Below are 12897 nucleotides of genomic sequence, written 5' to 3' on the forward strand. Positions count from 1 at the left end.
GATGATATTTCTCTCCTCGCATCACATGACCAAGATACTGCCCCCGTTAAAAGCAAGAAGGAATTTCAATCACAGATAGTGCTTTTTGTAGATCATTTTCAATCAATCCATACTGCTGCGTTTAGGGCAGTTGCCCAGGAGGCAGATTCCCTATCTGTTGTTTTCCTAACATTTTCTTAAATGATTTCAAAGAAATTGGAAATTTATTGAACATCTGCCTTGGTAAGTTATTCCAGTCCCTAACTTGCCTTCCTCTAAATGAATATTGGCCCCAGAAAGGGTGATAGAGTAGTAAATAAGTTACAGGATTGTGAGCAACTATAAAAAAGACGTACGGTAGAGAATATTGCTGGATGGACAGTAGAGAATTGTATGAAGGTAAATGGGATGAAAATTCAGACTATACTGTAAGTCTTACAAAGTGGAAAAGTGGAAAATAGTCCTCCTGCCTGTCGTATGAGGGGACTAAAAGGGGCCCCAGAGTCCCTATCCTATTTGGCCTCCCTTGATCAACTCTTGTTCTTTTCCACCCCGATGGTTATCAGAGCACTCAAGGCCTAGGGTGTCTTTCACTTCCACGCTCTTCATGACCCTTGTCTTACTTTGACCGATAACTTTCATTTTCCGAATTGTCGGACCCCTTCCATTTTGTCGCTCTCATTAGTGTTATATTGATGATGATTTCCTCTCTTAAAACAATAACCACCACTAATGCACTGCTGTCTTCAAATAGATGAGCTCTTTTGTCATCGAACCCAAGTCCTCTCAGCCCCTGACAAGCTCATTTGTCCTTGTCCCCTTGACTTGATTTGTCACTATTCTGTGTCTCGCATTACTGAGAAAACATAAATATACAGGATGGTCAAAAAAATAATTCAATATCTCACGCCGTTGTCATTTTGTCAGCTCCTGAAGTTAGCCAATCAGGTGAATTCAAATGTGAGATGGTGTTCCTAAATTTGCAAGTGGCTTAGACCAGCTTGTGAGCCATGCCAAGAAATCAGCACCAAACACACCGTGGGTTCAGCCGATATCACTGTAACGTACTTGCTATGGTGCGATCCTGTCAGCTCGGAGCTCCATGTTCAAGGCAGGTCTATGCCATATGCCCTCTGGTTAACTCCACTCAGAGTATGCCTTCTGATTTTGTGCATATACCTTCCATCCTCATGTGGGTGGAGGCAGTAGAATAACACCCAGGGTATCCCCTGCCTGTCGTAAGAGGCGACTAAAAGGGGCCTGAGGTGTTCAGAACTTTGGAGCGTGGGTTGGTAACCACAGGGCCCTTAGCTGAGTCCTGGCATTGCTTCCATTTACTTGTGCCAGGCTCCTCACTTTCATCTATCCTATCCAACCTCTCATGGTCAACTCTTGTTCTTTTCCGAGCCCGAAGCTATTAGGTTTGCGATGGCTAGGAAGTCTTTCATTTTCATGCCCTTTGTGGCCCTTGTCTTCCTTTGGCCGATTTCTTCATTTTTCGAATTGTCGTGTATCTTCCATTTTTCCCTCTAATTAGTGTTATATAGAGGATGGTTGCCTAGTTGTACGTCCTCTTTAAACAATAATCACATCCACCACCACCGTATAGCTTCCACATTGGCTTCTTTTCTTTTTAATTACGCCATTCTGTCAGTGAGTGTTAACTCTCGAGCTACACTCGTAATCTTGAACATTGAATGTTCAGTTTGATGAATAACATTATCAGCCATCAGTTATTTAAGGTCATCACTGCTCATTGTTTACGTAGCCCACCTGGTGGCCATGATCGTCGAGGCATTGAAGTCTAAACAGTCTGACACCATGGTGCGAGTCCTGTTGGTCAAATAAATTTCATCATCAGAATCAGGGTAGGGGAGCTGGTGGTATACAATTTCTAATCACTAGATTGTGTGCCAAAAGCCTGGATTAAATTCCAAACCTCTCCGCAGTGCTCATATAGAGTGAGGGCATGTGATGCTGTTGATGGTGATTGGTTAAGCCTTGAGCAGATCCCTTGCTGTTACTCGACAAGAGTATGCTATGTGCCGGCACTGGGCTTCACTATCTCCCTTCCTGTTACTATATCATGTTATTCACTTCATATCATTAACTCCTCTATGAGTTTGATGTTAGGAAGGGCATCCGGTCGAAAATCCTGCCACGACAGATGCGTCTCACCTCATACCCGACCCGTAGAGAAATGGGACAAGAGCTGGATGAACAAACTTCATTGCTTATGCCTCCAACCTTATATTCATACATTCAAATGCCTCATCAATTTAAGCCTGAGAAACATATGAAGACGTACCTGCAAAACAACTGTACTGCAACACACAACAATTGAAGAATTTGTTCCAGTGAAAAGTGTGATCACTAATGAAAAGAGCCACCTTGGATTGTTTTAAATAAATAGCTGGAAGCGCATTCAAATATGGATTTCTGCTTTATCATCATAAAATATATTTTATATGCCTAACTTACACCAAGCTGAGGGTAGTTTGTTGTACTTAGCTGTAACCCACTAAGTTTAAACGTTAAGGTGGTCGTGCATCTGGAATTTGTCATACCCTGTCTTGGAACTACAGCACTGTCCATATTCCTAACACTCCTGTGGCAAAATTCCTTTTCTTCAATGGGTGCTCTAAATCCATCTACAACTCCCAACACTTGTTTACATACCGGTAATTGCTTGTCTTGAATGGATAATAATCGTCCGTATGTTATTAACAAGGATGAGAAGGTGCACCTGTTCAATAAAGTATATCATATGTTAATATTATTTATTACACATTGGGACTGGTTTTGGCCCTTGTATTGGGTCATCATCAGCCTTAACCTTTCATGTGGTATATTTCTTTTTAGTAGCTACTAACACAGTGACACATTTTCCATAAGGTACTGGAAGTAACATATAGTGAGATACTCTTGTGTAGTACATTTTTATCAGGTTCAAAAAGTAGAGAATATGTATCAAGCTGTCAAAAATGATAAGGGCAAGGCATCTGGCTCGCTGAGGAAAGCAACGGGAACTTACGGTGAGATACTTTCAGTTGGTCAGGTATTTTCATCAGGTTTAAAAAACAAAGTCTCACTTTCAAGCTATTAAAATTATTACAGTGCCAAGGGCAAGGAAAGAGAATCTGGTTCAGTAAGGAAAGCAACGGGAAACCTACAATAACATCAGAGACTCATTTACAGACACATCGCTTTCGGGTGTGTACGCACTTCGGAATCTGCTATCAAGTGGTCTAGAATAGGTTTCAGTTTGTACAGTTTCTATGGACCACATGTGGTTTCATCGTATGCTTTGTTATCGACAAAGTTTAAGAATTTGAGAAGGAGATGAAATCTTCTTTCAGACAACAGCTACTAATATCTGTTTACGAGAAAAGTAGGTCTTGTTTTCAGGTAGCTGATGAATGCCTTGCAAGAGAAGGAATTACATCTTTATTCATGTCAGTCCACTGATTCACCCATGAATATAATTTCAAGGTTGGTGTCCTTTCTAAAAACTGTTGAGTATTCCGGATGGTTTCCCTACTTATTAGTTCCAATAAATCAAAAGTGATAAACAATTGAAAATATTCTAGTGGATTATTTACATCTTCAATTTGTACATTTAATCCAGGTTGCACCGTAAATGTAAATCTCGGCCGTTCAGATCCTACCTTTTTCCAAATACTGAGCTGAATATCACCGCCAGTGCTACCGTCACATTTACTTGAGTAGCTTTCACCATTGCACTCGCTATCTCCTGACATTTCAACATCAATCTCACTATCAGATTACACATCACTCTCTGAATTGTCACACTGTAATAAATCAAATAGTTATTCTTCTCGCAGACGTTCCCGAGCTCTGCTTGCACCTGCCATAATGCACAATCTACCACTCTCAGCAGCCTGGCGGCCGGTACTGGCTGGCTGCCTGCTGGGCGCGGAATGAAAGCATTTTGTCTGGTCACATCGTTTCAGGACAGTGCTGCTGTAGGCAAAGCTCGAAACTAACATACACGCACAATGAAAAGTGATCTCGGATCCCACTATGGAATAAGTCGTCATACCCATCGCCAAAAGACATTTACAATGTTATGACGGAATATTCCATCATGGCCACTTAGGAAGCCATGTGGCTATGACGATCTATTCCGTCATTACCGCTTGAAAGGTTAAATTATAAATGGAAAAGAACATTACATTCAACTTGCAAATGCCACCACATAATATAACACTATTGGCGTCTTGAAACATTGGTGAAATATGTTTCTTTTTAAGGTAAATTTTATTTGTTTATTTAGCAATTAACAAATGTCAGGACATTTTTCATCCTTCTTGGAGGACATCATCAGCAAATAGACAAAGACAAATACGATTCGGGTTACCGAATATGTCAAGTTAAAATGCGTGATAAACTTTGGAGAATGTTCTTAAAATGCTGGAGCACAATTGTTTTTTAGTACTGTTAAAATTAAGATGAAATTGTTTAACACAAAATTAATCAAAAAAATTTCAGTATCTTAAAGGTGGAACCTTTGATTTTACCTTTAAAATGTATACTAATGACAATACGGGCTTTGCAATGAAATTCATTTTATGCAAGAAATATGTTGTGGTTACACATGAGTCCATTAAATTTGTCTCTTGCACATCCTTCCAACACTTATGTGTCTGTTTTTCTTTTAAGAAAATCATACACAGTACATTATGATGTAAATAATTTACATCCAAAATAGAGGTCCCAATGTGTAATAAATAATCATCACCAGCCGCTACTCGTTTTTCTCCTGCAATTCTTCCTTAAGTCTGTTGGCTCTGTGGAGATGTCGCTGATGACTGATCAAGCGAATCTTCATGTGAAACATGCGGCCCCACAGGTCACATCTAAAGGTGGGTGGAGGACGTGGTCGGTACTGACGTAGTTTCCGCTTTTCATGGGTGTAAATTTCTTGTCTGTGATGTGCCTGCTCAAACAGTAAAACACCTTCTGTAGTAGCTTTGTGCCAAAGAACACGGTTTTGTGCAGTTGTTGCCCAGGTGTTAGCATTTATGTTGGTGCTATTCATAGTCTTCTTAAGCTGGTCTTTATAACATTTCAAAGGAGCTCCTTAAGGCCTTTTGCCATGACCAATCTCACCATAGAGAAGTTTTTTAGGCATTCATTCATACGCTGGATGTGACCAACCCATCTAAGCCGATGAGTGATGGTGAAGGCTTCTATGATGTTCGTATGTGCCTTGTCAAGAACTACCACATTTCTTATGTAGTTTTTGATGTTCATGATGGATGTTAGTTTCAGCAAATGGAAGCATTCCAGTTTCTTTATGTCATGACAGTAAAGCGTCCAGGTTTCACATCCATATAGTAATGTTGTTATGACTACAGCTCGGTACACCGTATATTGCGATCCTTATTCAAAAAAACTTGGTGGCAGAGGTGGCTGTGAGCTGCATGGACAGAGCGTGTTCTGTTTGTCACATCTTTTTCAAAGTTGGAGTGTCTAGTTAGAATACTACCAAGGTAGTGAATCAGTCTACCTGTTCAAGAGATGTTCTTGCTATGGTGACATTTTAATAAATAATAGTAACATATTATATACAGTATGGAATAGGTGGACCTTCTGATCCTTGTTAATACTGATAAATCACCAATACAGACCAAAATGAAATTCATTTCATATAATCATCAATATATATTTGCCATTTACTGTATTTATTAAATTGATTACCTCTCTGTTTCAGGGATTCCCGAGACTTACTCACAGCGAGTACGTCAAAGCCGTCGGTTCCTAATGGTACTCTCGCAAGCTCTAGCTAACAACACATGGTGTATATATGCTCTATATGTGGCTATCGACGCTATGCTGAGTCGAAAGTCCCGCATCATCTGTATTCTTCTGCAGGTACATTATCCCTGTGTCATGACAGGAACTGGAAGACTTCACTCTCTTTCTCAGATTTTCAGTCAGTTTGTAGAATCTTATCTTTCCATCCACGCCTTAAGGGTAAAAAATCAGGAACTTCTATTTGCCATTGGTCATATACAATGAAATAGGCTTCATCAACTGATAATAATTTAGTACTTAACAAGGCTAAAAGTACTGTTGCAGCAGGACAATGCAACTTAATACTAACATTAAGCATTTCTAAGAATTCAGAGGTATTAAAAAATGGATTTTCTATTAACGAATTATAAAATTTTCTTTTAAAATTGCTTAAAGGAATGGACCATGCAGAATGTGGTAATTTATTAAATAATCTTAAACAACTGATTTTATTTAAGTGAACAATTTTTGTTAGCCTATGAATTGGGATGTCAATATCTGCTTTGCTCCGAGTATCATAAAAGTTAAAGTTTTCCCTAAAGACCAAAATATGCTGTCCTTGGGTAGTCACTGCTAACTAAATCCCTCAATTTCCATATCAAATAGGTCCCTCATGATAATTTTTTACAAACATGATTAATATGTGTTTCCCACTTCAGTTTGGCATTAATATGAAATTCCAAAACTTTTGACTGACTTTCAATTTCTTTGGATAAACCTAGTGTGAGAAATTAGAGATGGGCGTTACATATCATAACATGATACTGTATCCTAATCCATAACAGTAAGCTGTTCCGGAAATATTATGTTCCTCCGGAGACCCTAATACAAAAGTAATTGTCTCAGTGAAACCTAGGGAAGGGTAGGGAGTTTCTGATTGGCTAATGGGTATTAGGAAGCATAGCAGTTCACTTTAAGTGTGCACTCCTGCGCAGGCGCGAGCGATACTTTTGTAACAGTTTACTGACAGTACTGATATTCTTATCCTGTTACTTGCTGGTCGTTTGTAGATATCCTTTAGTTATTCGAAGTTCTTTGTATTAGGCTTACTGGTGGTAATACATACAGTAGCGTAGTTCCTCGGAACAGTTAAGCGTGGTCTTTCCACCTTGCATCTCGAGTTTCACTCCGTATTCTGGACAATGAGTGAGCGGATGTATTACATCCTATATGATTCATGTGGACAAAAACTCAATTACAGGAAAACGGTTCCTTATAAATGCATTGAAATAAGTTACCTGATAATAATAATAATAATAATAATAATAATAATAATAATAATAATAATAATAATAATAATAATAAAGATATTAAAAATTCTACTGGTCCATATAGTTCTGCTAATGTACATGGTACTCAAATATCAGGTCCTGAAAAGCTGTCACAAGTCCCATCACGCAAATCTGTGCGTCCTGAAATTTCATCATCGACTGCAACCTGTGAGGCAATGCAGCAAAAGCTGCTATCATAATTTTTACCACTACAAAAAAGGAGTGATATACAGAAAAAAAAAATAAAAAGACGCTGGACAAACCGCTTACACTGTTGTTTACCACACATCCACAACCTTCTGTTAAGTATATGATGAAAGACGATTTTGGAGCCTTTTATACTGGATTTACAGAGCGAGTTGGCTACACAGTTTGTGTTATGTAGCTGTTAGCTTGTATTCAGGAGATGGTGGATTCAAACCCCACTGCCAGCAGTCCTCAAGATGGTTTTTGGTGGTTTCCCATTTTCACTGTTCCTCAGTTAAGGCTATGGTTGCTTCCATCCTAGTCCTATCCTATCCCATCCCATCATCACCATAAGATCAGTATGTGTCAGTGCAACGTAAAAAAAAATAGCAAAAAAGTACTGGATTAAACTCTGCTTACGTCTTGCCTGGTAGGGCATGACCCATTCCGGCGGCATCTGAAGTGAATATGACACTCGTTCATCAACATATTTTATAAAGTCTGGTCCAAATGTATGTTTAACTACAGACCCTTGGACATCTACGAATGCTCATAGCAGCCACGGCGCTTTTTATATATGAAGGTTTCGAAGTATTAGTTCTCGGAATTTAAAAGGGGTCATTGCAAATATTTTTCTAGGAATAGTTAAGAATGTGAGTGACGAGCTGGCAAAAGGGACAGTTGGAGAGAAGAAAGCGAGATGAAGATATAGTATAGCTATTTATAAGTACTTACGAAGGTGCGGTTTCGGGGCCGATGTTAGGCTCCTTTAAACAACAAGCATCATCATCATCATAAGGTGCAGTTAGGGGCTACAAGAGACAACAGGTATAAGGAATGTTCCTTCCGAAAGTTGACCTGCAACTTGTATTATGTTACTTTTATATCCTAATACTCCAGCCTAATACTACAGTGCAATGGATACACAGGAACATGATACTGGAAAGTAACCATTTGTCCCATCCCTATGAGAAATTGAGTTTTATCCTGACAGCGTCTTGCAGTTGCAAGAGCTTCCTGCGACATCTGATACAAACCTGAGATGCTCTGAATGTTTTGTAATTAACGTTGTATCGTCTGCATAGGATATAAGAGCATGAGCTCTTAACGATTTGCGACAGCAAATACCTGGTATGGAGATTGTTACCTAAGTTATCACAACCGTTTTACACAGGTGACATCTCATGTGTAATGTTGGTTTCTTCCAAATATACCTGTAAAATGAAAATCCACACCCTGTTTCCAGTCATTTGATTGGGTCAGGAATGGAATGAATGAAGCCTCCATCTAGTGACAAGGATAGGAATTGTGTCAGCTTCCAAAGCCTGTCGCACTCCTCGGGGCAATGATTAATGACTGACAGATGAAATGAAATGATATTGGAGAGTGTTGCTGGAATGAAAGATGAAAGGGAAAACTGGAGTACCTGAGAAAAATCTGTCCCGCTGCTTTGCCCAGCACAAATCTCACATGGAGTGACCAGGATTTGAACCACGGAACCCAGCGGTGTGAGGCTGCCTGGGCCACTGGATGCTCTTCCATGTATACATTATTCACATTAATTATTTAATTAATAATAATTAAATAACTGAAACACAACGCAGTCAGTCCTCAAAGGAAAAGCCATTTGATTCAATGGTCTTGAGTCATCTTTCAGCCAGTACCATGATGCAAAGGATTCACATTCACAGGTGCTGCCTTCAACTTCTTCAATGTTCTGGAAGTTCTTTCCCCTAAGAAAATGAGCCATGGATCTGTCAGAAGGTGTAAAGTGTGGACTGTACGTTGGATGTGTTAGCAGTCCTGTTCCACCCAGTTTGTGTATAGTTTAAGCTGTGTGTTGGCTTGCGTTGTACTGCTGCAACAGTACGCTCTTGTGATTTATCTTTCAGCCAAGATAACATGAACTCGTCAAGTTATTCAGAATACAACTGAATGCAGATGGCGTGTCCATTTTGAATGAGTTTCATAAGTTTCCTGACACACAACACTGTGATTCACATCTTCTTCATTTAACATTTGCTTGTGCTGGCTGGCCAGGGTCAAGCCACTGTTTCCAGATGTCAATATTATGGAAGTAAGCCCATTTTTCACCACATGTGGCTATTCTCTTAACCGCTTATACGCATCATGGCATACTGTCTGCTAGTTGGGTCAAACGCTTTCAAGCATAAAGCCATTTCATATTAGCACAAGCCGCTTATAAGTGTAACATTTTTCTGAGCCTTTTTGAATGTTGGTTGTATGTCTTGCTGATCATAGAATTTGAGTGGGGATAGGGAAATTGCTTTCGGGATTTTTGTGTGTCCTGCCTAGAGAACACTGCTCATGCATCTAGTAGGCACTGCTATTAGCGTGGTGACTTATAGTGGTTCAGTCAGTCAGTCAGTCATCAATGATATGCATTTAAGGCTGTCGCCCAGGTGGCAGATTCCCCATCAATTCTTTCACCTTATATTTACATTTATTTATAATTGCTTTCCTAGCTTTTTCCTCAATATTTTCAACAAACTTGATAATTGATTCCACTCCTTGTCCTATAAATGAATATTTGCCCCAATCTGTCCTCTTGAATTTCATCTTTATCTTCATATTATGATCCTTCCTACTTTTAAAAGCTCCACTCAAGCTTATTCTTCTACTTATGTCATTCCACGCCAGTTCACCACTGACAGCTCTGAACATACCACATATTACATGTTACAAATCTCATGACTTGACATTATAAGTTTTCCAGCTAACTCATTCCTGGTTGCCAGCGTTTCACCCCCATGTGCTAGGTTGGGTTCATCAGTTGGTACCTAGCACACCTACCAAGACGCATGACTAGTGCATACCGAGGAGACCACTGTGTAGGCTACTTGAAGCCACCAGCAGTAGCAATGCACTATCAGAGACTTTGTCTCATTTTCAAAAATTGATACCTGCCTGGCCATGAGATTTTAAAAAAATGTATTATGTCCAATAACGGACCAACTATATCGATATTATAAATTTACTCATTCGGAACAAATATTTCAGGTTCACTTTGAGAATCAACATCTTTATCATCTGATGGCCATTCGGGACAAGTATTTCGGGTTCCCTTTGGGAATCAACATCTATATCATCAAGTCTCTCATAGTACATTGGCACTGCCGGTGGCTCCAAGTAGCCTATGCAGTGGCCTCCACGGTATGCTCTAGCCGTACATCTTGGTAGGTGTGCTATTTACCAACTGATGAGCCCAACTTAGCGCACTGGGGTGAAACGCTGGCAACCAGGAATGAGTTAGCTGGAAAATTTATAATGTTGTCCAATAATGGACCAACTATGATGGTATAACACTACTCCTTTGTCAGAAATCCCTCAGAACAAATTGTGCTGCTTTTCTTTGAATTTTTTTCAGTTCTTGTATCAAGTAATCCTGTTGAGGGTCGCATACACTGGAGCCATATTCTAACTGCGGTCTTACCAGAGACATATACACCCTACCCTTTACATCCTTATTACAATCCCTAAATACTCTCATAACCATATGAAAAGATCTGCAACCTTTCTTAACAAACTCATTAATGGAGGCAAGAACAAACTGAAGGATTTAGACAAAAACTATACTGTGTGTATGTTGTTAGATTCAGAAGACCGATAGTGACCCAAATGGTGGCAATGATGAGAAGATGGTGCAGGTGACAGTGACATTACTAACATTCAATTAGAGTGGGCAGAGTTTGGAATAGCAGGAAAGATTCTTGTTAAGCTCATGCTGGTTTGAATGTAAACTTTGAGGATAACTCTCAGCATATACATATTTTTGAGCATCTGGATGTAGCACTATGTGAAAGCCAATAAAGGACAAAGAAGAAGAAGAAAAATAATTTTGAATTTGTTTTTCTCTGTTTTTTATTTCTGATGAACTAGAAGAACTTTCAGAGAGAGAAAGTATGTTTGTGTTTCATATTTCTATGTTTCACATTTTTCCCTAGTGCAAAATATGTTCATACTTGAGGAGGAAAAAGTTACCAAAATAAATTACTGAAGAGGTGAAGAAAAAAAAAAAACTCTGTTAAGGGGTTAATAAACCTCCTGTCCATAGGGTTATTGAGAAGCTGGCAGCAAATATCCACTCAGCACTAAGCTTGTTGTGGCATTAGTTCATGACATACAGATCAGCAACATTTTTACAGTTTTAATGTGACAGTGTAATTACCTTTTGAAGGACCAAGTTCTTCTTGTGCTGGTAGATGAATTTTCATGCATAGCTTTGTGAGTATTCTCAATATCCCAGATAGCTGGTCTTCTAGGACATGGGAAATCTTTAATCTTTGTATACCCGTTACTGAATGGACGGAACTATACTTGGGCTGTCTGCTTGCTGAAGACCCCTTCACCTTCCACTTCACGTATTTTCTGAGCTGCAGTAGCTGCTTTATAGTTTTGTTTCCCATAGTGTCTCAAGAGGATAAGAACTTTTATTTTGGTTGCCACCATTTTGTAGTCTTTGTTATCATTATCACTTCATCACTTCAGGAAGCTGGGTGCGGTTGTGAACAAGCCTCCTCCAGTTTTGTTTGTTTGTTTTTTTGCTAGTTGCTTTACGTCGCACCGACACGGTAGGTCTTATGGCGACGATGGGACAGGAAAGGGCTAGGAGTGGGAAGGAAGAGGCCGTGGCCTTAATTAAGGTACAGCCCCAGCATTTGCCTGGTGTGAAAATGGGAAACCACGGAAAACCATTTTCAGGGCTGCCGATAGTGGGGTTCGAACCTACTATCTCCCGAATACTGGATACTGGCCGCACTTAAGCGACTGCAGCTATCGAGCTCGGTCCTCCTCCAGTTTGTCCTGTTTGATGTTCATATACATGATACCAGTTAACATGTCTAATTTCAAGCTCACTGAAAATCTGCTACTCCCAAACATCATGAGGTCTTCTTAATTGGTCTCTTTCCAGGAACACCACAGTCAAAGTATGCTCGAGGAGTCTTATGGGGATCCATTATTTTCATGTGACCATACCATTGCAATATCTTCACTTCGAGTTTCTCCAACAAGCTTCTTTCCAATCCAAGTTGTTGTCAGATATTTATTATTTATTTATTTTTTATTTTTTCTGCTAGTGGCTTTACGTCGTACCGACACAGATAGGTCTTATGGCGACGATGGGATAGGAAAAGCCTAGGAGGTGGAAGGAAGCGGCTGTGGCCTTAATTAAGGTACAGCCTCAGCATTTGCCTGGTGTGAAAATGGGAAACCCACGGAAAACCATCTTCAGAGCTGCCGACAGAGGGGATTCGAACCCGCTATCTCCGGATGCAAGCTCATAGCCGCGTGCCTCTAACCGCATGGCCATCTCGCTCGGTGTCAGATATCTACAGTCCTTATTTTATACATTTTTGTTTATTGTAGACAAGAATGAAGGAACTTCATTTCTGTTGCCTGAAGATGACACTTTGTTGATCTAGTAAGAGTTGCTGCTTCCGGACCATACAGATAAAAAAGTACCAGATATATTTTGTACAAGCTGATCTTGGAAACTAACGGAAATGTTTCATCCCAAAGTATTTGACTTACAGCATGATAGAATATGGAAGCTTTCTGTATTCTGTTGCTAACCTCTTGTTGTAGGTTATTGTCTTAGGACGGAACACTACCTAAGAAC

General features: G+C 39.7%; 1 protein-coding gene across 1 annotated transcript in view; it reads left to right on the forward strand.

The window, feature by feature from the left end:
• Positions 1–12897, forward strand: part of LOC136885237 (interleukin-1 receptor accessory protein-like 1) — a 163893-nt gene that overhangs the window by 134962 nt on the left and 16034 nt on the right. The window contains exon 8 of the mRNA XM_068230436.1: positions 5717–5877. Within this exon, the coding sequence (XP_068086537.1) occupies positions 5717–5877 (161 nt within the window). The remainder of the gene's footprint in view (positions 1–5716; positions 5878–12897) is intronic.

Source organism: Anabrus simplex, chromosome 14 (genome assembly GCF_040414725.1).
Source record: "Anabrus simplex isolate iqAnaSimp1 chromosome 14, ASM4041472v1, whole genome shotgun sequence".
Lineage (NCBI taxonomy): Eukaryota > Metazoa > Arthropoda > Insecta > Orthoptera > Tettigoniidae > Anabrus > Anabrus simplex.